This window comes from Tauraco erythrolophus, chromosome 14, assembly GCF_009769465.1.
Source record: "Tauraco erythrolophus isolate bTauEry1 chromosome 14, bTauEry1.pri, whole genome shotgun sequence".
In the NCBI taxonomy this organism is placed as follows: Eukaryota; Metazoa; Chordata; class Aves; order Musophagiformes; family Musophagidae; genus Tauraco; species Tauraco erythrolophus.
The window spans coordinates 11286327-11313685 of NC_141478.1; the positions used below are offsets into that span (position 1 = coordinate 11286327).

General features: G+C 39.6%; 1 protein-coding gene across 1 annotated transcript in view; it reads right to left on the reverse strand.

Annotated features, from left to right (window-relative positions):
* The window catches only part of LOC104378686 (high affinity cAMP-specific and IBMX-insensitive 3',5'-cyclic phosphodiesterase 8A), a 126383-nt gene that overhangs the window by 25952 nt on the left and 73072 nt on the right, over nt 1-27359 (reverse strand). Inside the window, 7 exon segments of the mRNA XM_009985756.2 lie at nt 1035-1172; nt 2769-2847; nt 3084-3172; nt 4612-4669; nt 6942-6998; nt 8136-8326; nt 10747-10803. Coding sequence (XP_009984058.2) covers nt 1035-1172; nt 2769-2847; nt 3084-3172; nt 4612-4669; nt 6942-6998; nt 8136-8326; nt 10747-10803 — 669 coding nt within the window.

Here is a 27359-nt window from a genome sequence, read left to right on the forward strand (position 1 = left end):
TTCTTGTTGAAATGCACGTGCGACCTGCACGCAGCTAGAGTGCAGCTTTTGTTGATGGATGCTTGGGTTAGTACCCCGATTTACACAGTACGACTCAGCACAGCTTTGCATCAGTGCTTTCGCATCACTGCCCAGATACACAGAGTGCCATGATTCATTTTAGCATCTCTCTGCTTCTTGTCAATAACACGGTGCTTCCCTGCTGACAGTCAGTATGACCCAACTAGCTATCCTGACTCAGGCCTGAGCATGGGCCATGACGCATCTACAAATACACCAATTCCCAAATCTCTTTGTGTTACCTCCATGATCTTCTTCCTATAAGGTACTATGACGTGTTCAATGACATCAGAAGCATTTATACCTCATTGTCAAGATGCAAATGAAAGCTCCTAGATGGATCCTCACACTACAGCCACAATAGCCCCAAAGGAACATCATGGAGCTATCAGGCAAACAGTAACATCTCTCTGTAATGACCTCCCCTCGAAGCCAGCTGCACTTCCTCATGCACTTTCTTGGTGCAACAAACATTTCTAATGGAAGTCCATTAGACAGCTCCAATGTCATTAGAGAATAAAAGATACTGGCAGCTGGCAGCTGACACTGCCTATCATTCTCAAGTGATATTGCAAATGTCTCTTTGGATATTTTTACATTCTGAACTTGCAAATTAGCTTCCACATTTTATGCTGAAATATTTCAACATGGTTCTTTTCTCATTTACATCACACTGGATAACATGTGCATCCATCCCATTTCTCTTTGGTATTCCCACACTTTTTGCTACATACAGTGTATATGATAGAGAAACACAGCACGCCACTTATTTTCAAAAAGCATGTACCTCTTTCAAGCAAGAAAAGAGAAAGAAGCCCTTAAAAATGAGCATTTTTAACTTTTTCTTCTTATTTGAGTAAGAAAGCTGCAAATGCTATGTGTCTGTGAAGCTGCAAGCTACATCATGTCTCATCCCTGGACAATAGTAACTTTTACAAGTAGAAAATTATAAGTGACACAATGCCATTACTCACCTTTCCTATCTTTATGCAGGAATTAATAGTATCTAGGAAATCAGCTTTTTTTTCATTTATAGGCACTTCTGTTAATTCCTTTCCTATTAGTTCACCTATTTGATAGCCCATCACTGTTTCAAAAGCAGGATTGACGTACTGCGAAATAAAAACAAACAAACAAAAAACATTCAACAGAACACTTAAAGCACAACAGAATCCATTTTTTTCTACTTGATAAGCAAGGGATCTCTTTCCCAGCCTGAAATAAATCTCTGTATGTACTGCTCCTGAAAGAGATGCCTACATTTTTACTTTGTGAAGCAAAACAGGAATGTCTGTGCTAGAAGAGTTGTGCAGAGTGTGTGCATGTGAGCAGAGAGGGGGAAATTATGGAAACAGCTGAATATTACCTATCCACAGACTTTAGACAGACAACATAAATTCCTGAAAAATGGTCTCTGTCAGTTCTCACACCTATAAACCTCAAACCTACCTCAGTGTTCCTAAAAATCACAAAATAGATGGCGAGATACCATAGGAATATTAACCCTATCTATTGATAAATTCATCATCTTGTGTGTAAGGGCCAACCATCACTATTCCCCTGTCCAGGCAAAGCCCAGCCAAGCAGGCTGGAAGAAGTGGAATCTAATAAAGCAACTTTCTCTCTGAACTGAGTGTTGTATTTTGCTGCAATTCTGTGGCCCTTGCCCAACAAAACTGAAGACTGGTACCCATAGCCTGCACCTTCATGACCCTTTTGCTAGCTGAGTTATGGACATAGGTCCCATAATAACAGCATCTGAATGCCTCACAACTTACAATGTTTCAATATGAGAGGAAGGAAAAGGGTGCCACTGGCTGCCCTCTGCCCCTAAAGGTTCCCCCCTAAAGGTTCCTCCCTAGAAGATCCCCTGCTATGTTGGAAAGCCCTGCCTGCTGGAGCTTCAGGACTCTTGCACATGTCGGTTCTCTCGCACTCTGGGGCTGTATGCAGAGGGACAAAATTTGAACTGAAAAAAAACCCACATTTAAAACAACTTCAGAATGTGTTTTGTTCTTTTTGCAAAAGGGATGAAGAAGGCACATCCTTCAATGAAATTGCCATTGTCAAGATTTGGGTCAAGAGGGTACAATTTATATGCATGTTATAACTCCCAGAGGCTTAGACTCAAGCTCTTTACTGATAATAAAATCACTCCTCACAGCCTTCATAGCTAGGGATGGAACTAACTCCTTTACAAAGATGACGTTTTTCAGGACTGCAAACCTAAGCACAATTTCTTTTCCCTTTTTTTAAAGGAATTTTTAAGTGAAGATTACATTCAGAAATTGTTGGGTGAAGAATCCCAATGCATCAAATAGTATCAGATTTATGCAAAAAAAAAGTGTACTATCTTTATTTAAATAGAACATCAATTAGATTTGCTTTTCAGGAGCATCAAATTAACACACAATATTTTGCAAAAGAATGCAGACAAGCAAGTGGCTGCATTCATTCATGAGAGATAAGAATCATTACGAAAAATAAAAACAGAGTAAATACTTATTCATTCAGAAACAACGATCTCTGCAAGATATTTTAAATGGAAAAAATCCTCCTGCACAGCTAAATTCACTCCAATCTTTTTAGAATCATTAAGCTAGGTTAGATTCTTGTACTATACAAGGACGAATAAATGTAATCAATGGATGAAATAAAATACAGTCAAGTCCACAGAGCGCTCTTCTGTACTTATCACTGGAACAAACCTGTATTACATGGTCTTCACTTGTGATCTCAATGGCTTCTTGACTTTTTTCCAATGCTGTAAATAATGAATTACACGCCCTGAAGACAGAAAAACAAAAAAAGCATCTGATTAAATTTAATCCCTGTAATTCTTATTATATATGACAATGAGGTATTACAACTCCATACTGAATAAAGTAGTACTTTGATGACTAACGTATTTTCTTCCTGTAACTAACATTCTATAATTAACTACAGTATAGCAAAATAAATACTCTTTTAAGGATGTGGCTGAATTGGTATTTTTTTGTTAATAATGTTTTTGGTAAAATTACCTTAGTTTGAATTGTGCCCGCACCTCTCCAAATTCCAGTTGAATTAACTCATTGTAACAGGCCATTATATTCGAATTTTCTACATATCTCTGCAAATAGAAGGTTAGAAATATTTAATTAATACACATTTCCGTACTCAAGGGTATGAAGCTCGGTTTTCTTTTGCTTGATAAAGAACTAAAGAGGTTGCTTGCTAACACAAGCAACATGAGACAATTATTTTTTGAGACTAGGAAAATTCTTCAGGTTACTGCATTTTAAAAAGGTGACAGATCAATCAATCTGTTTATTCTCTGCGACTGTCAGCATGATCAACATGTAAAATAATTTTCTTTTAATGAAGTTATATGCTTTCATGGTACTTATTGAAAATAACAGTGGAAAAAATTATGTTGCGTCTCAAGTCATAGGAATTTGAGATTATTATGAGTTTGCAATAACTAATATTCCAAATTGTATACATATAAGAAAGCAAAACTTCGTGACAAACCTCACTGCCATTGGATACAATTATTCATTTTGGGGCTGGTATAGCAATAACCTCAGCATCTTTCATGTTTTTTTAAAACCTCTCATATTTATCATGTATGACCCTGAATGTTAAATCTTTGTTCATGCTAAACTGCCACAGACATGGATAGTTTGGGAGGGCGGACTGATTATCAGAGGTGAGCCACCACGACAAGGCTGCTAAACAAAATTTTCTATGCTTTGCCATTAGTCCCATCTCCAAGGCTCTGATCCATAAATAATTCAGAATCTGTGTTAGAATACTCACGTGCCCACTGGAATGATTCTATACATATAAGTATGGTTATTTTCAGGCTCTAGAATTTCCTGTATTAGGATCTTACTACAAATAAGCAAATAGGTGCAAATGGATTGTGATGGGATAGCAAAACATCTAGTGAGCATGCAGCCAAATACTCTGAATCACACCGTCAATCATGCACGTTTTTGTTCCATTGTCAGCTTAATGTAATGAGGAATCCACTTAACTGACACACTAATAAGCACCTTTCCTGCTTAATTGGAATAGTTGCCAAGGAACAGATTCAATGTCATACTTTTCAGGTGCCTCCAAACAATGGATAACAGCACTTGACAGTGTCTGAAGCCTGTTTACAGATGTGAACTGGCATTTGAAAGAAGAGATTTCCCACAGCACATTCTGTTGTTCATTGCAAGGTGCTCTCTGGCTCTGCTACAGTCACTAGTCAATTTTGTCAATGTCAACTTTTCAAGCAGAGCATCATGTACTACTCTGAAACAAATGTATGAAGTAGAAAAGTCTCAGCACCGCTTCTTGTATTCCTGAGAATGTCCACCCACTTAGTCAGCATTATTCTAGTTCTGCTGGTGTATGGCAGTTCAGAATTGTGATATAGGTAAGACTGAGCAGCATGAACAAGATTTACAGGCTGGATTACCAACACAAAAGGTCACTGACAGCCAAATTTCTGGATAGCTTCTTGCATGACAATTTTGAAATGTCAGACCAATCTAGTGGAGTATAAAATATACCTACCCTTGTGAAGCCAGCAGAGATCAGGGGCAATATTGATGACTCTTCACGGTCAGCATGCCTTTTAAAGGAGGATGATAAAGTCAGAGATTATTTCTGTCATCAACTGAGACTCCATTTCACAAGCTATTCACATACCTGTGACCCAGATGTCACACTAAAGGCTAATACAGCTAGATTATACAGGATCTATGAAAAAAAACTACTTTTTGGGGTTCTTACAAGCTTTCATCTTTGGAATGGATAAGCTAAAATGTTATTTTCCTTTTTCCATGTAATGAGCTGCTTACATCACAAAAAACTAATGCTTCAGGAAAACAAATTAACTAACTAACTAGAATGTTGGACTATTCCTTCTTTTTTGATACTGGATTCTTTGTTGTTTATGCCGTCCTTAGCCAAAGATGCACTTGAAAGTCCACACGGCTGAAGTTTTAATAAATTACTTGTTATCTGAGTGTACCAAATCTTAAGTGGGCAACTCAAGATGCCTAAATGAGGACGGATTTTCTAGTGTTGCCTATCCAGTGCCTCCTAGTAGGTCACTTTGGGATTACATACTCCTAAAATGAGATATCTAAATAATTTTGAAAAACTTGGCTATACTAACTGTTAAAAGACATTCCAACATATGTGCATGTATGGCTGGAATTTGGAAGAAAGGCCATTATGTTAAGTTTCTGTAAATGAGCAGATGGAAGCTGGTCAAATTTAGCAGATGGCACAATAGCTTTTATTTATGTGTGAAATTTTGGATCTCATGGCAACTCTTCTTTTTATTTTCCATGGACTTGTTTCACATGCATGAAAAGAATGATGCCTAGTAAAGTACAAGGTTTGCCCAAGATTAAGAAGGGAGAGAAGGGCGGGGGGGGGGGGGGGGAACCACCCCCCAAAAAAACCCCCACACCCCAAAACCAAGGAACTGAACTGCAGGAAAATGAAGGAGAAGACCCTCCATATGTTATTGGCTAAATGTCAGGCTTTTTCACAAATATCCTTCTTGCAGCAAGAAAGGAAATGTGGGAAAGTTCTCTGTCTGTGAAATCCCAAGTGGCAACTCGAGAACTTTTGTGTTTGGCAAATGGGAACTCAACACTGTCAACTCAGTCCCAGTGGAAGGCAAACTCACTTCTGAAGTTTTCAGCAGACAGGGATAACAGACACATCTGAAAAGTCTGAGAACTCAAGCTTCTGAGATATTGTCACCACAGGGGGCTATTATCTTGTCCCAACACACTACGCGAACATTTTGAAAAGACAAAAATGAATTGCAGGGAAAAAGCCCTTTTGAGCAACTTCCTAATTGTGAGTCAGCAAGCCCAGCTTCCAAGCTCTCCTCACTTTTGAAAGGAACTGCTGGCCCACAGAACCACAGGTGTCTTTCTCTCTGATGTACATGAAGCACCTCTTCAGTTACTGTTTGCTCTCTCACTTCATTTTTTCTCTTTTCTTTTGTGTTAGTCTGATGAGAGACAATTCTGACTGTAAAAGCAATGGTTACCATAGTCAGAAGACTTCCTGACATAAAAACATTGAAGATCATATTCACAATCGAATCCCTTGAAATGTTTACTTAGGGTCTTTTGTTTGCTAGAGATGGTGGTGGAAAATAGGATTTTTAATGGGAAGTTTCCACACTTCAGAATTAGTTTTCAGAATAAATATTTTCTGAGAAATGGATATTCCCAGAACTGTACTTTGAGGAAATTATCTTCCAGTTATTTCATTTTAGATTAAATATATTGCCTTTTTGTTACTTTTACATTATTTTATGACATATAAGTTATGTTTTCAGAGGGAGGAGGAAAAAAAACATATCCATTGTCTTACTGAGATGTCATAGTGTAGTCTATTTTACTTTTAAAACTTCCATTTTCAGTTGCTACTTTGTACTATCAAATTGTTCTGTATCTTTTTTAGTAACTCAACAGCTCTCTTGTTTGTGCTGCGATTAATTAGATTGAAAAACAGATCAAGCAAGGTTCAAACTGTCATTTTTATTAATACAAAAATGCAGATCTATGACCAGTTCCACAGTTCTGTACATGATGTTGCAGAGGTGGTTTGAAACATAATCCTAAAGCCTGCAGTGATCAACAGAGGGGAAAAAACCAAACCAAAACCCAAAGTGAGACCTCTTTAGTAAAAACTAGAAATCAAAAATCCTGTTCCAACCTTGTGATCAAAGATGGTGAAAACTGTATAGTATAACACATTATCACTAGCACAGTTAGAAGTTCTAATTGAAGTTTTTTAATGTAGTGTTTACTTTTACAATTATAAGATTTACATTTTGTTGACGACGTGAAAGTAAAGATACGAGTATTTACCTTCGTACTACACCAATAATGACTGTATTTTCTGAGGGTTTTGTTGTTCTGATAGACCTTTAAATAAAAATCAAATCAGTTAACATTTTTTTAAGTTTACATTTCAGAAAATATGACTTTACAGAAACTTCACATGGCACTTTTCTTAAAATGTCTCTTAAATGGTTTAAGAGTAAACCGAAAATCAAATCTCAAGCCTGCTGAACCACTAAGAAAGGAGAATAAATTCAGCAGCGTCTGAGACTCACAAAAAAAAGACACAGAGAATGGAGATTAATCTCCCTTCTGAAACGGCACCTAATGGACTTGTTTGGAAGACTTGGCCTCACTCATTTAAGGAGCCTTTTACTTCATTCTGGGACAGAATGGTAAAAATGTAACAAGGGGAACAGCGCTGGTATCTAGTCTTTGCCTGACAAAGATCTTATCTAGTTACTTTAGTTTAGCAAGGAGAAGAGCCTTTGTTCCGGTGCCCTGAACCCACCACGCTCACCCAGGGTACTTAATCTGACCCCATCACCCCCACCCCACAGACTGGTAACTTAGTCTAGACACATTCCCAAGGGGTATTTCACTGGAAAGTCACTGAAGCAAGGCATCACTGCCTGTCGAAAGACTCAGAAAGGCAAATCCTTTCCCCCTTTTTTCATACTTCATAGCAGTTTGTGAAAGTATTTTTGGAATCTGTTTGCAACTTTGCTCTTCATAAGACATTTTAAAATGTTGTAGGTATGGAAACATGCACACAAAACATTGCCTACTTGCATCTGGAGTTACTCAACAGCAAGTGACATTTCAAAAAATTCAGAACACTAATGAAGTGAATGTATTCATCAAATTGCTTGGTAGCACATGCAATCTTTGCAGTTTACTTAATGTCCAAACAAGGAACCAGATATTTGAAAAAAAAAAAAACCAACCACAAAACAGTTCACTATGGCAAGAAATTTGTACACTGTGGCTTCAAGCCAGATCGAGATTCAGATATCCTAGCACACAACAAAAAATGCTGCTGCTGCTGCTATCAGATGTAAAGCACTGAGGTAACATTATTTGATGCTATCAGTGGACATCTGTCCAAAAAGATATCAATATTTGATAGATTTTTATAAAAGGGTCAAATAAAAGCAAAAAAAAAGTTGATGACATGTTAACTGCATACTTAACCATTAATTACACTGAAATGGTGCTTACCTGCACAATGCTTCTGCATCGAAGTATCTGGAATGTCTATGGTCAATAATGATAATGTCATGGTGTTTATCAAGAAAGCATTCTAGTGCAGACTCAGGTGTCCTGGCAATATTACATCGAAATCCAGCTTTCTCACATGCCCAACAGAACCCGTTACTCTGGTTATCTTCTTTGGCAAACACTAAAAGTACCTGGGTTAAAGACAGACAGTGAATCATGACAAACAAGTCTTACATATACAGCAGATTCTGTGATTTTTGCCTGTTGTTAACATGATTTTTAAAGCCACTTTCAAGGTTTAATCCATTATTTTTAACATAATTGCTTTCTACAGACTATTGCTTGTTATAATTGTCTGTATACAGAGGTGTTTCAAGTGGATAAAATAGTCTGCCAGAGCCATTTATATCCACATGGAATGAACAAGTTTGGGAAGCTCTTGTCATTAGCTACAAAAGAGAGATCAATCAGTTGAGACTAGATGCCTATGTTTCAGATAGCGTACATGAAATAACAGCCAGTTTATTTTTCTTTACTGAAATTGTCTCACATACAACTGTTTTCTTGGGTTTTATTTTTCTTGTCGGAATCATATTCTAGAAAAAAAGAATGACATGGTTCACCACATGTGAATTAATATTTAATGGTCCTTCAATGGCATGATGAAAAACGTGCTTTCCTTTTCATCTCGTTCTAGTTCCCCAAAGCACTGGATACAGACCTGTCTGCAGGGTTTCTGGAAACTACAGACAGGTTGGTCAAGATGAACTCATGCAAGACTGAAATTATAAGCAGTACCTCTGCATATGGAGTACGTCCCCACGTGACTCCTACGCAAAGCTTGCCAGTGGATTTATATCACAGAAGGAGATTACTGTGGTTGAAATCCAAAACTGGAAGTCAGATCTATAAGCCAGTATTTGCTCTGTCCTAACTTGCTGTTTAATTGTCAATAACATTAATCTCTCTGAGTCTTTTTAAAATCAATACAATCCTTACATACTTGAAGTATGATAAAGCCCAATTCCTTCTAAAATGTGCTGCAAATCCTAGGATTGAACACGGTACAGAAGATAAAGCCTGCTGAGGAAGACTCTCACTGATGTGATTGTGCTTTGCATCAGGATAATATTTTGTAGAAGAAAACTTTTGTCTGAAAGAATACTCAGAATGGCAGACTATAGATCTCTGTCAGTGTTGATTTTTTGGATGACTCAGTATATGCAGCTTTTTAGGAAAGATGGATAACTAAACCAGCATTTGGTCTGTTGTCCCAAGACACCAATCTTTCAGTAATTTAATCAAACCACATTTAGATATATGCTTTGGTCGGACAACAATGTGGAGCATGTGCAACTCACACCACATCCCACTGCCGTTTATCTTCTGGGTGATTTTAGGAATGCTAGTGCTGGTTACACTTTGGATCAGGTTGGTGGAATGTCTACCAGTAAATCTTAATATTTCCATGTAGTGCATATTTTTGTAAGAATTAAGGACTTTGTACCCATTTAGTCCAGATTCCTTTTATAGCAACCTCCAATACGGTCTGCAAAAACATGTCATAGTTTGGGACGTATTTAGTGAAGTTCATTTATAACACTCTTAAGAGTGGAAGAATGGTTTTCAGCAATAGCACAGAAAGTCAGCAGATCTGATCTCTTGTCTAACTTCTCCTTCCCTCCTATCTGCTAGCTATATTACCAGGATAAATTCGTAGAATTTTAGAGTGGCCCATGACTGGAGAAAAGCAATACAATTATTAATAACAATAAAGGAGGCAGAAGTGTTTGGGGAATGTTTCTGATTTACATTTGGGGAACAGCTGGATGAAGCTGGCCTAAGATCTGATGTTCAAGGATAACACTGTCTGTTCTGACAATAGCTGAGGAAGATGTTGAACTGCAGCTCTTGAAGACAGACATTCTCAAATTATAGGGTCTGGATGACTTTCACTCTGGAGTTTTCTAATTTCTGACTGAGGAACATCTTGGATTATTAATGGTTCAGTATGCCTTGGTTTACAGGAGAATTTTTAGAGGAAGTCCAAAGGCATCACATGTCTGCAAACCTCACACTCATCCCAGACAAAATAAGGGGAAAACTGACATACGACTAAAGAGATAAAGGAGGATGAACTAATACCAGTCAACAACAAGTAACAAAAAACCATACTTTTCCAAGCTCACTTCATATATTTGTGGTGATACTTGCCATTTTGTGGAAGTTTGGTTGATACTAGCAACAATGCTAGTGTAACAGACATTGACAGGACATTTCGCTTAGTATCATTTTGATGAGATTTGGATTAAGAATTGACTATTGGTAAAATACAAAACAAGGCACACAATAAATTGATTACAAGCTAACTGATAGCAGAAAGAACTACAGCCCGACTTTTATGAGCTGAGAGATGTTTGGAGAAAAGAGTTAGGAAGGATTTTTAGGATATCACATAGAATGCCGTGATAAAAATCTTACAGGTACACGTTATCACTTGACAAAAATGCTCTGTGAAGATCTCTATACTTAAAAAATTCCAGTCATAAATTTTAAGCTAACTTCTGTGATGTTTTAGAAATTAAGACTGCAGTTTGAACTGTTGTATTACCTGAAGTTGATCTTGATGAAGTCTCATAGGGCCAAACTGCACATCTGTTACTGGTGCCTAGAAGAAATAAGAAGGTAATCTTATGAATACATATACACCTAGGGAAGAAGAAAAATTAGCTCTGTTAGAGAAGACATTTCTTGTTTACCACTGACTCACAAATATATTGCTATCATATGAAGCTGCTTCTTCATGAGGGTCTTATTCTACTTTTGTAAATTTATATGCTAAGCTGCATTAACACAGTTAGAAATCAACAAGCTATTCTTCAAGTGATTTTTTTAATTGTAATTTTAAACATAGATAAATGTTGGTGACTGATTTTTATTTTTCCGTATCCTCTGTGTCACTCCAGCTGTTCCGCAAGACACGGAAATGTTTAAAAATTGCTTTTTTTCAAGTGTAAAAAAGCACTAAATCTCCAGGAGAAAGGCAAAAATACCTAACTCTCCTCTTAGAATTTCACATGTAACAGGTGCCCAAGAGTGCTACAAAACCACAGTAATTTCATTTCTCCAAGGGCGTTTTGCTGCATTCCCGCCTTCCCGTCCAGCCCCTCCAGGGCAGGTTTCAGAAGTCAGATATTTGTACTTGATGATGTATGTATTCAGTGTGCAGATTTGCTTTGGAAAACTCTGCGAAAAAGCTGTCATATGTCATGCTTTCTGTATGCCAGCGATTCCCACATTAGATTCTGTTGAAGTAACACAGGCAGACAGTTTAGGTTAGGATGCACCACCTGAGCTGGGATCCTTCCTTCTCATGTGTCACTTCAAGCAATGGAGGTCAATGACCAGAAGTGCTGTTTATCACAACTAGTTCTCTTTGATGCAATTAATCATTAATCAAGCTTCAATATGAATGACTCTTCAATTGGTATGGGATGGACTTTCTAAAGTAGTTAAACACACAAACACAGAGGGAGACTCTGATGGAATTACACAGGTTAGGTTCTTTGGGAATTCCCGCAAGGCAAGTATCTGCACTTCATGTGCTTAAATGTTTTTCACCTCTTCTCTCAGAAATTAAAACTAAAAAGCAGGAATAACAATGCTCCTGACTTAAAACGGGAAACAGAGTCCAACCAATGGTCCTTGGAGTTACACAGACTCTTCAAAGGTAACTGGACTAAAAAGGCGGAAGAAAACTATTTTTGGCAATGCAGTAAACGGAAGACGTATCTGGATTCATATGTACAAAGAAAAGATCTGTTGAGCACAAAGGTGGCATTTTTACATTGTTGTTTTTCAAAGTAAAACCACACTTGAATATCAGATTTATTGTTTTGCAGCCTAGAATTTTTCCAATAAGCAATTTTAAAGAATCATCAACACATCCTACAGAAAAATCTTTTAGAATTATATGCTCCATCCTTTCTGTTACCTTACTGCTCCATTGCTCAGCCCTCAGAGTTTCTCATGTGTGATTTCATTTATTTATCAACTTGGAAATCATTACTGCAACATTAAACAAGCAAGAAACATGAGTCAAGGAAAAATGGCAGACACAGTGCCCGCATAAACAAGCCAGGAACCAGTGCTTGCCTGTGTTATTTAAGAGGGCCTCTAAAAGCTCATGTTAAAATGCCATGAAGGGGGTTCAGATTCACTCTCAGTCATTCTGGTCAGATCGGCTTAGTTTAAATACTCTTCAGTCAATTTTTTCTAATTTCAAGACCAAAAATCTCTCTTCGGTTGGAAAAAATCAAGCTGCGTTATTCTCCCTTGTGGCCCATCATCCAATTATTCAAAATCTGCACTAGAAAATAGCAAATACTTTTGCTGATAATGCACACAGCAGGAGGGATTTCAGCTCTTTGCACCAGTGTTACTGGTTTTGCAGCACTGACAGGACTAACTACTCGTCCTGAACCAAGCTCAGTAGAAATGCCTGAAGAATACAAAGGGAGTGCATGTATTGAGCAAGAGATGCCTTTTCACAGTCACTTCTCTGACCATAACCACACATCAAATTTCATTTTGAAACATTTATTTTGTCCACTTCGGCTGCCAGCATAAAGCAAGGAGTGTTTCCAGTTTCATCAAGAGATGGGCCTAAGCTGTGAGGCTCAGACTCAGAGCTGAACTCCACTGGTGTTCGAGGGTATGTAAAACATGTAAAAACCCCATCTATCAGGCCAGCCTACCCTTAGACTATCAGTCCCAGCCCAAGGAGAATTTTAACAAATGATGTAAGCCCAGAATTGCTTAAAATTTGTGAATGAATAGTCATCCAAGCATTTAAAGGATTGAGCCCGAAAACACTTTTCTGCCACAAACCTGTGGCCATTTCTACACTGAAACACCTGTCTACGCACCATTTAAGCTTAAGTTATGAGCATTGCCAAAATGAGATAAACTTTCTGGTTACACGTTAACTTGCTGTCCCGAGTAGAAGAAAAACCCTGGCCGGCACCTCAGCTGGAAAATTTTGGTGAACTCCAGTTAATTCTTAATCCTGTTGAAACCTGTTCAAATAACTTGATTAATTATTTCAACTTTTTGTGTGCTGCTGGTAGCACCGAGAAGTAACATGCTGATTAAGTGCTGTGTCAAAAATCAAGGCTTCAGCAAAGATTAGCAGAAACTCTCAACTATCGGTGAACTAAATGAGCTTCAAAAATATTTCTAATGCTGCAAGCTTATAACAAAACCAAACCCAGCCAAAGCTCAAGTGTATAGTAACTGCACAAACACACGTTTACTTGCTCACATCTTTTGCTACTTCTTCCTTGGAGTTTCTTTCCTACTTGAAAAATGAAAACCCAAGTACATTTTCAGATTGACAGACATGACTTACGCATGTGACAGCCTTCCAGGCAGGCACAAACCTGTAAGAATGCGTATGAGAAGAGAGAGGTAGAACTAGTTGTACGTTCCTGGAATTGATCGTGATACAGCTAGGTCCCTTGCCAAAGAGCCACTGATGCAAACTTCATAAGTACAGCCTATGTGACTGTGGCAAGACCTGAACCCAGAACACTTTGAGCACCCTGACTATAAATGCAAGGCTTTTGAAAATCCCTTCTTGGCCAAACAGTCTTAGAGGCCAGCTTATAACTTGGAGCCAGGGAACAAGTCAAACAAATGGTAGGAAGGGGTCCTGCTGCAGATTTCTGACAGCATGGCCTGCTCTCACCGCAGCCCCACACTTAAACCATCCCAAGAGCACAGGCTGGCACCAGGGCTCAGGGTCTCAAAGACATCTAAAAATGCTAGAATAGTTTGCAATGGTAACTACTCAAGCTTTTGAAAATGCAAACCTTTTTGGCTCATCTGTGTGAGGGCAACTTCCACAACAGCTGCAGCTCAGTCTATGCCTGGGGAGCGAGGGATGCCCGTAATAGCAGGCTGCAGGTCAGCAACTACTAGTTAGCTTTAATTGCAGGCAGCAGCTCAGTTACTGCAGCAGCAAGTGTTTACGCTCTCTGCTTAGAGACACAGCAGATAATCAACTCCAGGCTACTTTAAATGCTTGCACACCGCAATTGCAGCCATTTTACATTCTCTGATCCACTGAACTACTGCTGGCAGTACTTATTTTCCCCAAAATTCGCTTTTCGTATTTGAATACTCTGTCTTCTGTCCTGTCAAACCAGGCCTGGCCCTGGCACAGTGAGATCCATCCAAGGCAATGGCATTAGCCACACATATGATAGCTGTCGATGGGGAGGTCTTCTACCGACCGCTGCGTGCAGCTTAACGCTCCCGAGAAATTATCTGCATGTTGCAGCAGCTAAGTTGCAAACATTGAAATTGCTGATAGGAATACTTCATGTTTCCAATGTCCAAAGAAAAGTGAATGTTTGGTAAATAAAAACAACTGAAATGAGCTTTAAAAAGACAGACCCAAACAACTGTGACTGATCTGATTAAAGTACAACAAACTCAATCCTGACCTGATATAACCTGGTAAAGTACTTCTCACTATGAGTCATTCTTCACATTTTATCAGAACAGAATCTACAGGAATGGTCTGTTCACAGTTGCTGGGTTGTTGTTTTTTTTTTTTTTTTACTTCCTACAGCTAGAAAAACTTTAAATGAATTTGCTCAATGAATAAAGGTAGAAAGGAATTAATGGTGGAAATAAATCCAGCTTGATCCACATGCTCTCTATGGAGATAAATTGCCTGGCTAGCGTGTGGGACACATCAAAGCAGCCCTCAGGTCTCCTATTTGCTAGAGGTCTCGTATCTTGGCTTTCTCCAAAATGCCTCTTTTACCATTACCAATTGGAGAGGAGTACAAACCTCCTAAAAGGGCAGAGTCAGCCCCCAAAAAACCCTTTGGCTATTAACTCCCATGCAATACTCCAGCGATGGAGGGGCAAAACCACATTCCTTCTGAAGGCTGACTTTCTTAAGTCACTCCTTTCATGAAGCTTTTGCGGGATGTATTAAAGCAGAGCGCTGCGAAGCCCAGGGTAACCCTCGTCCGAGCCGGCACCGCGGGCTGCTGCAGCACTACCCACACATAAGAAGAGCTGGCCGGGGAGCTGCAGGCATCCTGGGGAGCAGGAGTGCTCGCCCGAAATCCTCCTCCACAATCCACAACTGCACCGTCACTTCCTTTCTGCCACAGACGGGGCTGTGCGGATGACAGGAATGACTCTTTGGATGGGCACGTAAACGCCACGCACAGCCCTGGCCTCCTGCTAGTATCCCTTCCTAAAGGGCAGCTGGAAGCATTTCTGCTCCTGCTGCTCTTCTCACCTTTTCCACATTACAGTTTGTGGGAGGAGATGCAACAGCTTGTTTTTCCTGCAACTGACTTCAACTAAGAAGTGACATAAACTTTTGCTGAATGGATTGCAGACAGAAACTGCTCCTTTACAGCTAACATCCAGGTTTAGAGAGCAGACAATGAGAAGATAATTTCTGGTAGTAGTTTAACACTAAGTAACTGTCTCTTCAAATAAAGATTTCAACTTCAAGGCTCTGACTCATTATAATATACAACACAGATAACTACAATGATTAGCCATAACACTTTATCGCTGGTCCTAATGGACTACAGCCAGCAAAATTCATCATTTTACTCAGATCAATATTTTAACATATCTCAAAAATGTGTCTTATGTAGTTTTAAAACGTATACTTAAGTTTTCTACATACATTAGGTACATGATATAAATCAGCATGACTTGACTCATTACAGTAAGATTTGACAGTCTTGATCATCAAGATATGCTAGGAGCATTAGGACTGTTAACATCAACTGAATTCTGATAATTCTAAGAAAAACAAAGGGATGCATTTTACAAAGGAAAAAATATCCTTTTTCTTAATCTGCTATTTTAAGCATAGATTTATCACCCCAGAAAATGAAAGCTCAAACGAACTCATAGATTTCTATCATACCTTAAACTTTAACTGAGTCAGGATCTATTAATGGCAGAAATTTGATTTCTACATGATAATATCCTTTCTCAGAAACCTTAGCCACATCCTCTTGGATGATGAAAGCTAGGAAATAACCCATTTGGTATAAACTGGCAAGGCAAAGTCCAGGACCCAGCCCACGCCAGTGTGGTGCTGCTATCTGAACAGAGAGGGGCTTTGTGACTCAGTGTGGCTAACACATCCGGGCAAAAAAGTCTCCATGTTCAGGACTAACTCTAGGTTTTCACTATTCACATTTTTCTTTGTTTATAACAATCTTTATCACTTTCTGAAATACATGAATACTAATCCAATCCATGGTCATTTACCTATTCCTTTCTCAGTGGAAATCTACCCAAGTAGAGAATGTAAGACTTAGCTTCCTATTTTCATGCGCTTTCTGCTAAACACTTAACATCATCGTTCACATCTTCCTTGCAGACCCTGACAGCACTGTTTTGTTACAAACTTAACATCGGTGCAAGTTACATACAATGCTGGCTGAGCAGATCTTCCTAACACATACACAAATGTTGAGAGCATAAAATGAATTTTATAGTCCACAGGCGGAATTCTGCCCTGGTTAGCAACAGTGAAAACTCAGAACGATTCCACCAAATACCAAGAGAATATGCTGAATTTACTTCAGTGTAAATGAAGAGAGAGTCTGGCCTCATGCAGCTATTCCTTTTGCTGTCTGGAGGCCACAACAGCTGGAATAAAGAACAAGAGGGAACAAAGCATGCAAGGTTTCTGCCTTTACTCAACAGATTCAAGGACAAAGATAAGCCTGGCTCTCAAAGACCCTAAGCTGTATGTAGTCAGTTTATTCTTCACTGAAATAAATAGACAAGAGTTCTGAAAAGCAACTAAAATTCACCCAAACTGCTGTTCAACCTAGATGAAACCTGTTAACTCCAGCCCTCGATATTTTTTCCTACTTCTATTTCATAAAAGATGTAGACAAGTGTCACAGACTCTGTAATTTACATAATGGAGCATTCTGACTCAGTGCAATTTGCTTTGATAAAATCTAACATTTACATTAATCTAAATCAGGTTCCCACTGATGCATCTCTGTCCACAAAACAATACAGATTCAAATCTATACTTCAAAGTCTGAAGACCACCTGAGGTTCTGTTCCTGTATCTTTTTCTTTTTATCTGTTTTCTGTTTTAAATTGATTCCTAGAAGAATTATCTGCGATGCTGCCATTAAAACAGACAGTGTGACTGATGGGGCCCCGGGAGGACCCTGACGATTTTTGGCTACGTGTTCACCACACGTGCCAACCCTTATTATATATGCCTGTTTGGCCTAATTCCCCACTGCATTTCTTCAGTGTTATTCCACCACAATAAGTAAAGCTAAATTAGAACAAAACTGGAGTAATACTGTTGTGAAATCAGGCTCACTGCCTTTTAGCACACTTTAGACACAACTGAGAGCTCCCATTTTGTACCGATTATAAATTCTCCTCTTATTCGTTATAGGAAACTTCAGTTATTAAGCTGCAAGCACAACACTAGCAAAAAGTGAATTGTTCAGTTTTGTTGGGAATAATTAACGATGCTGTCCTGAAGTGACTTTTATTATATTTGTAATGCAGTAAGGTTTGGGTGGCCTCTGGCCCAGACAAGCAGCCCGCTGTGCTAACATTGTGCGATGGCAGGACAAAAGGCAGTCAGCAGTCCCTCCATTGTTAAAGGTCAGAATTTTTATGCAGAATATGCTAAAAATTCGTGGGATTTTTTAAGCTCTTGATAGGGTATTTAAGTGATAAAATAAATGTCATTATCACTTAGCGTGCCTACAGCACTATTGCACAGATCTCAAAACTTGCAGAGGGAGAAAATGGTTGCTGTTTCTATTTTACATTCAGAGGAACAGAGGCACCAGGGGAGAGAGCCGGTCCCAGTGCACCTTGTGCCAAGCCCTGGCATCCCTCGGCACGGTGTCAGGTCCCCCTGATTCCTGGTCAATCAACGGCAGGTTGGTTGGCAGGCACTGGTTATATTGGGACCATTTGATAATAGCTGATATCTGGAAAACACCTACTGATTTCTGAAGCTCAAAACTATAGTTTCCAATAATTCAAACACAATTTACGTTACGGCTCGATAACTGCAGTGTTATCGCAGGTTTCTAAGGTAAGCAGATACAACTCCAGCAAATGCAAATCTCACACTATGCACTTCCACAAAAGTCCTCACTGTCAATGAACCATACACCAAAAAGGGACGGAATAAATCACTGATAAGTAGAAAAAGAAAGCCATCTACTCATTAATCCACACTGACTTTTTCTGTCCAAAGTGAACAAAGTTGAATGGAAACTGGTTCTCACATCAAAAGCCATTCAAGTCCAGCAAGTTGTATTTCCTGCAGCATCTACTTGATTCAGAGATCCCTTACAGACCTGTATGGTATGCATAAGTACACAGGGCTTGAAACTTCATCTATTTGTCTGTTTAGAAGAGAAAAAAATATGAATCACGTGCTCCACAACAACCCTGGAGACGTGAATACCCTTAACACTGGTTTGTGCCCCATGGTCATCGTTTTAATAAATGCTTTTATGACCAGCCAGCACTGAATTTAAAATGCCGTAGGCCTTCACCATCTTAAGATTTGAGATGGCTCACTGGAGTCTTCATCAAGGCTCCCACTTTCTAACTGAAAGTTTTTCAAGAACTTCTCCATTCAGGCCACATACGCACAGATCTTTGCCTGGAGGCTGTGAGCTCTCCCCACATCAGATCCCTGGGCTGCTCACTAAACTATAGCCAAATATTTCTGTGTGGTGAGGGCACGCTGTAAAGCATTTGTAGTTATATCCTGTGCTACGAGAAAAACAGCAGCTTAAATGATATGGCTTGTACTTTAGAAGAATTTTTTAAACCCTGTAATAATGGTTTTCTATACATAGGTTGCAGAAATGGATGCCTTTATCAATGCAAAAAAAAAAAAGCAGCATGAACATTTTCAGCTGTCCAAAGTCAAATGCAGGTTTTAAGTGTTTATCTTTTTGGAGACTCCAGCTTAAGGGTAACAGGAATAGAATGTGCAACATGTAGAAACTGAATTGCTTCAGATGAAAAAAAGAGGTCATCTTTAAGGCACTAGCACCTAATTCCATGTTTTGTTTGTTTTTGACAAAATTCACGGGTCAGCTAGGATACTCTGCACTTCAGAGCAAATGTCCTCTGAAGTCAGGCATCCTTGGAATTCTGGGGTTACTTGCAAATAAGGGTTGTGATTGCCTTTGTGAGACGTTACCTTGCAGACAGCTGAACAGCACGTATGTATGGATATTACACCTCTCTGAGCTTCAGCAACTATTTCCTTGTACTCCAACAACTCTGAGCCCGCTCTGTTTTCCCCTTTGCAATCAGAACCAGCCACACTATCTCACAAAAGGCTTTAGAGGTAGCCACATAAAAACAGTGTGTCCAGCGATCCCCAGAAGGCCAAGAGACCTATTTCCTCTCTCCTTTTCCCCTTAACTGACACAAGTCTGGCTACTCCACTGGTTAAGAGAGCTTATAACTGAGCTCTGGAGACCAACTAACTCCTCATATGCCGGAGTCAATATAAAAGTTTCAGTGTGTTATCCCTTCTCTCATCTGTTGGCAGAAATAACCTCTACCCAGATGTAAAAGCTAGCCAAGAAGACAGAGAAGATATTGGTCTTTAAGTCTTGCAGGTCATCAGCCAAGACACATTTGAAAGCAGAGCATTAAGTATGTTGGGGTTTGCATTACTCCAAACAAATAAATCCAGCCTTGGCTTTACCAACCGAAAAGGAACTTTGCCTACTGCTGCCTCAGGTGTATTAATTTTGCAGGCAGGCTGTAGCTGACTTTCCGTCCCCCCACTTGAGCAGACGCTGTAGTACAAATACTACATTCTTCTGGCCCAGAGGGAAATTCTTGCTGCTTGCACTTTAACAGTTGAGCTGCACGGCACTCTGGGAGACTTAAATATGGCACAGTAGTTCTATTGTTTAATATTATTAAAACTGCTCGCTCTCTTGTGATTCTGCAAGATCCTGGAGTGTAGCAATAAGTGCTAATCTGTTTCATAGCTATTGACTCGTTCTCTTCTTTCTAGTGGATGCCACTTGCTAGTTTTATTTTAGAGATGATTACAGATGCACCAGGATACAATAGATCTCCATCACTACTGGTTTTATTTTTTCCTTTACACACATGCATTTCAGCAGCAGTTTTCCTTGAACCACCTGGATTTGAACAGAGTCAGCTGACTAAAAGGAAATTCCAGTCTATCAGGAAGATTTCCAATTACTTTCTTTATGTCAAACAAACTTTTCATGCCTTGATCTACCAACACTGCAATCGCCACAAACAGACCAAGCAAAGCAACAGAGTACAGCACAAAACCAGCATAAACCAGTCAGTGGATTTGCTAGCCATTCTAGAAGGTATCTATTTTGTCCTAACTCTTCCATTTGTCAAGGAACAAACTTGCTTTTTCTGTTGTCTTTAATAACCCATTGTTTGCACTGACACAGTTCAGGCTTTACTGACCATAGTAATTTCTTCTATCTGCTGCCATCCGTTATCATAAAAGCATACATTTCTCAAGCAGTGTGAAATGGCCTGCAGCAAACTGTTGTCAGATCACAGCTGGGCAGGTAGCAAGCTGAGATCACCCCTCCCAGCCAACGGAGAACTGCACATGGGCTCCTGGGACTGCTACTTTCTCCTACACCTCTCCAGCCTTCACATATGTGAGCATCCTGGATGCACCAGTTGATTTTAGTTCTCAGAGACTGGATGGTGACAGTATGGAGCTGCCTCCTTCTAATTCTTCTTCCCCATTCTCCCAGCCATCTGCCACACACACCACATTCACACAGCTTCCTCAGGTATCTGTGAACCTGTTGGACACTGCTGGCCAGTGGTTTTCTGTATGGTCCAACACGTGCTCTGCCCACCTTAAGTAAGCACGAACTCACTTGTGCCCTACCCAGTACCCTGCCTGGGAACTGCTCTCAAAGACAGCAAAGATGCAGTCTCTCAGATGTAATTCCATGGGCAGAATAAATGGTGTCAATGGGACAGAGGCCAGTACAGTGACAGAGAAACATTCAATACTGATAATAAACATATCAGTATTTTTGTTTATTGAATACAGGTTTACCTGGCTAGGTGCAATTGTCTACTGATACTTGAGAAAACGCAGACCTGGAATTCAAGTCTTTTCTCAACAGAGAACTTTGTCTCCAATAAATGGAGGAAGACCTGAGACTGCAGACATATTCAAGATGTCTTTTTAAAAAACATGAGGAAATTCACAGTAGTACATCCTTTTTCCACTTTAAGGTATAGCATTGATTTTGCTAGTTCACACCAATGACCAACCCAACAGGTTAACTCCAGGTTTTACCATAAGCAGGAAAATGGACAAATGGATTTAAGAGCGCTGGGGATCCCTTCTTTCTTTTGACCACTAGGAACTTCACTGGCTGAGGGGATGAGTGACTGATTTCCTCTAATACAGATGCCTCTTCATTTCTGAGGACCTACAGGGTAGTTTGAAACCTGACACTGGTTTTCTGCTTGAGTCTGGTTCAGTAACACACAGTGCTTCTGCCAGCCCACAGGGCTCGTTAAATATTGCACGCTCGGTAGATGGGATCGCTCTTTTTTTTTTCCTTAAGTACAGTAGAACCTTTTTACAGTTATTCTGATCCCCCTAAACTCTGCATCTCTTTAGTAAAGTGAAGTTTTCATTATAATTGGAATTGCATATAAGTAGAATTTGATGCAGCAAGGCAACTTTTAATTCTAGTTCTCTTGTAAAGAGAATTTGACTCTGTGGATTTGTGGTAGGCACACTCTGTTTTATTAAACGTAACTGAAAAAAAATCTGGTTTAAAAAATTAACTATACTGTTCTCTTTGATACAAAGCAATCTTTGCATGTTCTGCCTATGAATAGCATTTCCTTTACAAAAGAACTGCTGGATACACCAAAGACAACACTGCTGGTAAAAAATCAACTGTTGTGGAGCACGATTTTCTCTCTAGAAATGCACAAGCAACCAATGTTAACCACCTCCTACTAAAGTTTCACAGGACCAAAGCTGTGGCAACGGAGGTCTCAGCAGAGCAGTCTCCCACGAGGCATCTCCTTTTTAATAAACAACCATCAGCAAGGAAGCCCATAAAGCACTTGGCCACTGTAGTCGTTAATTGGGAAACAAATTCAGCCAGGTATCAAATATCCACTTAAGACAAAATCCTGCCAACAGTGAAGTTCATTGACATCAGTACTGTCTAGATATGCTCTCTCCAGGTACAATGTTTCTATTTCTCAAAGTACAAGGGCCATAATTATGCAGATAATAATCTACAGATGTTGAATAGCCTCATATAAAGTCTATCTCCATTTAACTTTGAGATTTCCAGGAGAGACATCATCTGGAGATACCTTGCATCAGACACTTTTACCAGTTACCTGACGGCAGTGAAACTTTCACAGAGAGCCTTGCTGCAGCTACAAAGTTTGAAGGCAAGATCTGTAACGTGCAAGAACAAGATCATGGGGTAGGAAAAGAAGATGCAAAAACACTGAACAAATCTATAATGTAAATGCATGTATTCACCTGCAAACTGCATAGGCAGGTAACTGCTGCATAAAATCATGAACACTTATGAGCACACAGCTAGCAGTGTTTAAAAGGTGCGTTTGGCCTAGCAGATGTGGACTTCCCATGTGTCGTTTAGATGGCCATTGTAAAACAGTGCTTGCCTTCCCTATAACACGGGTAGGGTGTCAGGAAGTTTGTTTTTAGAAGCTTCACCAGTCTTCTCAAGTTACAAGTACTCACACCTTACAGTGGACCCTTCAATACAGGCTGCTTGAACACCAGCACCATGCGCGATCTCTGAAATAAGGACTACAAAACATGAGCAGAATCAAGACTAGAGCAGCAAAACAGGTTCTCAAACATTAGAATCACCAGGTACCTATCACCTTCTGCACAATTTTGTTGACGCTGAAATCTGACTCATCTAAAAACGTCTGATGTAGTAGCTGAGTGTTGTGCAATTCTCCTACAATCAGAATCAGTGCTGGAGCTGTGCACACGTAAGGAGCCTGGGCTAGTCTGTCACATGCCACAGAGCTCCATCCTACATCATTTAGTCATTTAGACAGGTAGCGACATCCTCATTTCACTTGGATAACAATTACGAATTAGAAGAAGCAGATATATGAAAGAAAGAGGCTCCACTTAAGTCATTATATAATGAAATGGTGTCAACCTATGCAAAAAAAAACCCCAGCTCTGATTAGTTGAAAGGAAAACTGGCATCCATCCAAAATCAATCTCCCTTGAGATCCAATTTCTGGCATCTAACACCATGGAAGCTCAATCTGTTTCACAACTATTCAAAATATGTTTCCACCCTGAACATTTTTGCTTTCTCACTCTGCTGGTTTTTCTAAGAAAGGATGCAATGGGCCTAGGCCTTCTGTTGTGAGTGTGAAAGCTTTATGCCAAAGAACAAACAAGAGAAAATAGACATTAAAGTCCTGTCTGGCGACACCATTAATAAGTTCACAGTCACCATTTCCTTCTTCCTCCCCTGCACCAAGTGTTTCTTCCCAGACAGTGATCCAGACTGCTGATAGCTCTGGCAGGGAGCTTTTACCAGAAATTTTAGCAGGAAACGTTAATTTGCAAGCCTCAGTGTCCTCCCTCAGGGAAGACGGATGTTATATCTGCATGACCAAACTGTGGAGACTCAGAGCTCCTCAGACCTGCCTGCAACACGCAAAAGAGAAACTCCTCTGTATCTCTAGCAAACTGAGTAAAAAAACAACTGTACTCATTTATTTTTTTTACCTTTTCCCCCCCAGCAATGAAGTACTAGAAGAATGTCCAAAGCAAACAGAAAAATTCTATTAATGAAATATCCAATTTAGTGTAGTTTCATGGCATAACTCTGAGCTCAGCCTGATTTCTAGGACACAAAACATAGCCAGAAAGTTGTAGGACTAGAATAAAACAAAACTATCACTTTGTGTAGAAATTCTACTGCATTTCTATAAAGCAGTTTAACAGTAAAGATAGCCTATGTGAAACAGTAAATATAACACATACATTACAAATAAATTAGGTATCAGGGATAAATAGTTTTCTCGTATAAAGTCCAATGTCTCATGTAAGAGACAAAGGAAAAGTCAGACTCATTTTATGAACAGTTCTAACAAAGCTACAGTAAAACTGCAATTCATTTGGAGAATTAAGATATAAAAATAAACATATAAACTCATTGAAGAATAATGGAGATTGGATTCTTGAAAGATTTTATTACTCAGATAGATCACCTGATTTCTTTTTCTTCCTCTACGAACTTTGAACGTAAGGCTGTAATTACTACAGATGCAGAAGACAACAGTGTTCTTCATTAGAAAAGCTTTTATCAATCATGGGGAAGTTTCCTTTGAATTGGTTTATGTGTTTGCACGTTCCCTTGAGCCAGGACAAATGTTCTTACCACATTCGTGTTTGTGTGGTTAGCAGAATTTTCTGCATCTCTCTTGTCCTTATCCTCCACAGACAAAACAAACGGTGTGCTGCTAAATGTTGAACTTTGCAACTGTAGTACTACGTTATGACAGGAATGTATTTTGACTAACTGTTTGAGCCACTAACACGTACAGTTAGGCGGCTACCACAGAACACCAAAATTCTACTTTTTTTCTTCACTGCTTAATTTGAACCAATATGCCATACTCTGGATGACTTCAGAACATACTACGAGGTGCAAAATTTAATCCAGTTATATTTTGTCATCTAATTTTGCTAAAAACATTCAAAAGTATTTCAACAAAACAAACCTTCTGTGAAACAGGAGGAAAGTATTAGAGGTGGCATCAAACCACTACTCCTTTAGACATAAATTACTCACAGAGTGTTCCCCACAAAACAGAGTAACAAAATTCGCGGGCCACAATATGAGGTTGTACCAGAAATACTTTCCAGATGAAGCAAGCAAGATTTGCAGTGGTTTTGTGACACAATCGACGATTTCCTGCTATTGGAAGAGAGATTGTCCAGAGCATTGGGTGCACGGATTCTGTCTCCTTGCACACCTCCTTTTCCGAGTTCAGTGAACAACTACAGCCAAAAAGGACACTTGTACAAAGGTAAGGTCCATTGCTGCTCTATGTCCTTCCTCCTCTGTGCAGCTGGCCCTGAAGGCTCAGTAGCCGGTCACCTGTGAAGTATTTTGTCAGACAAACCTAACAAATACATCACCTACCAAGCATGTGTGCCTCTTCTTTATTCTTAAATAATACAACCCTGCCACTGCTATCCATGTACTCTCAGAGAAGTAAAGCCTAGCGTGTTTGAACCACAAACTAACACTGCTTAAAGCATTTAAGATTGATTTTACTTATTCATTTATTTTTAACAAGAGAAACATGCCTATGTTGGCAATAACATTTTGCTCATACCATAAACATGGAACTATGGGTGGCTCTATTCCTATTCCACATATTGCATTTCTACTTCAGACAGTTTTAAGACAGAATTTCATAGTGGTTATGACAACTTAATAGCTTAACTGAGGATTTTGCTTTGCAATTCTCCTTCGTATTTTTAGCTTTTTCTATTTTTTTTTTTTAAATCTGCATGGCATATAGAATTACCAGGACTGCCATTTGACCGAATTGACATTTTTTCTAGAGTAAGGAGAATCTGTTGGCTCTGACAGCCAAGAAAAAACATCACTTCCACCAAGTTAGACTTTGAGAATTTAGTTACAGCCTTCAGAAGTAGCAATATGCAAATTAATGTTTCCCACGCAAGAAGCTTTCATAGAGTCTGCAGCAAGAAACACCTTCTATTAAGTATAAACCTATTTTTTTTACATTACATGATAGTGTATTTTCTTCCTGAAATGCTCCATTATTTCCTGTATTTCTGTCACACAAGATTATTTTTATTTTCTTTTTAATCTAGCTATAATTGTTCCATCATTGCAGTGCCTACCAGTTGTTTTCTTGACACAACTCTCCCAGTCTCATCTGGAACTCTCCCAGTTTCATCTGGTTGGAAAAACTGTCTGCCTTTGACTGCAAGCCACCGGCAATGGTGAAAGCATTCATTTCACTCTCTGTTCTGTCATCGAACACAAGACTGAATAACTGGAGCCTCAAGCTGATTATATCAGCATTCCAGGAGTCAGAGGCAAACATCTGGAATTTATTTGTTAGAAATAAAATGAATGACATCTTTCCAGGAGTTTTAGCTTGCACCTGTACTTATAAAGCTCCATGACAGCAAGTTATGAAAAAGTTTAACCAGGAGCAGGAGGCAGATGGCTCTGATTTTGAGCCCTTTGGGCTCAACTCCTATCAAGGGTCCCAGGAAGAAGGTCGGTACTGAGATGCCCCAGAGGCACAATTTGTTCAGAGCTCTTCTCTTCCACTGGAGGATAAGGAATATGCTACATCAGGCCTCCTGGGGCCCACTGTGCTTTCAGTGCACACATCCAGCCAGCTCTGTACAGCAGGCTGGGTGGCAGAGGGTGCTCTCTTGGTCCCCTCTCCCTGACGATGCAGTGCTCTATCCAGCCTTACACCCCACACAGGCAACTGGGAGTTTCGTCCAGTTTTGCCATGGGGAAATGTAGCCCTGAAGGTTATTTTTGTTACCTGTAACACCATGAGTTGTTCAAACTTCAGCATAAGGTGCGAAGGGGAATGGAAAAGTGGACAGGAGGATTTGAAGTGGACAGGACAGGACTGCAAACAGAGTAGTGATGGGGAGCAGAGGTCAAAAGAATCAACCACCACTGCTGTTATCTGATGGGAGGGCACAAGGGTACAGGACGAACCTCTGAAAATACGTAGAGGAGGGAACAGGGAATACACAGAGAGGAAGAAGGACAGGGGAGAAACAAAGAGAAGCCCCTGCCAACTGTTTGGATGAAGCGTTACCTTTGCCTAGGCACTGAACTCATTGTCTGCAGCCGTCTCCTTTCCTGCTTCTTTCCTGAGCCTCCCTCAGCACAGATGGTGCTTGTTCCAAATCGGAAGGTGATTGATGTGGGTCCTGTGCTATGGGTGGGTCTACGCCAAGGACTAGATCAACTTCTTTATTCTTCCTTGTGCAGAGTGCAAAGGTTTCACTGCAAGGGCTTGAATGACTGAAGAGCAAGCTGACCACATCTTACCAAATTTGGC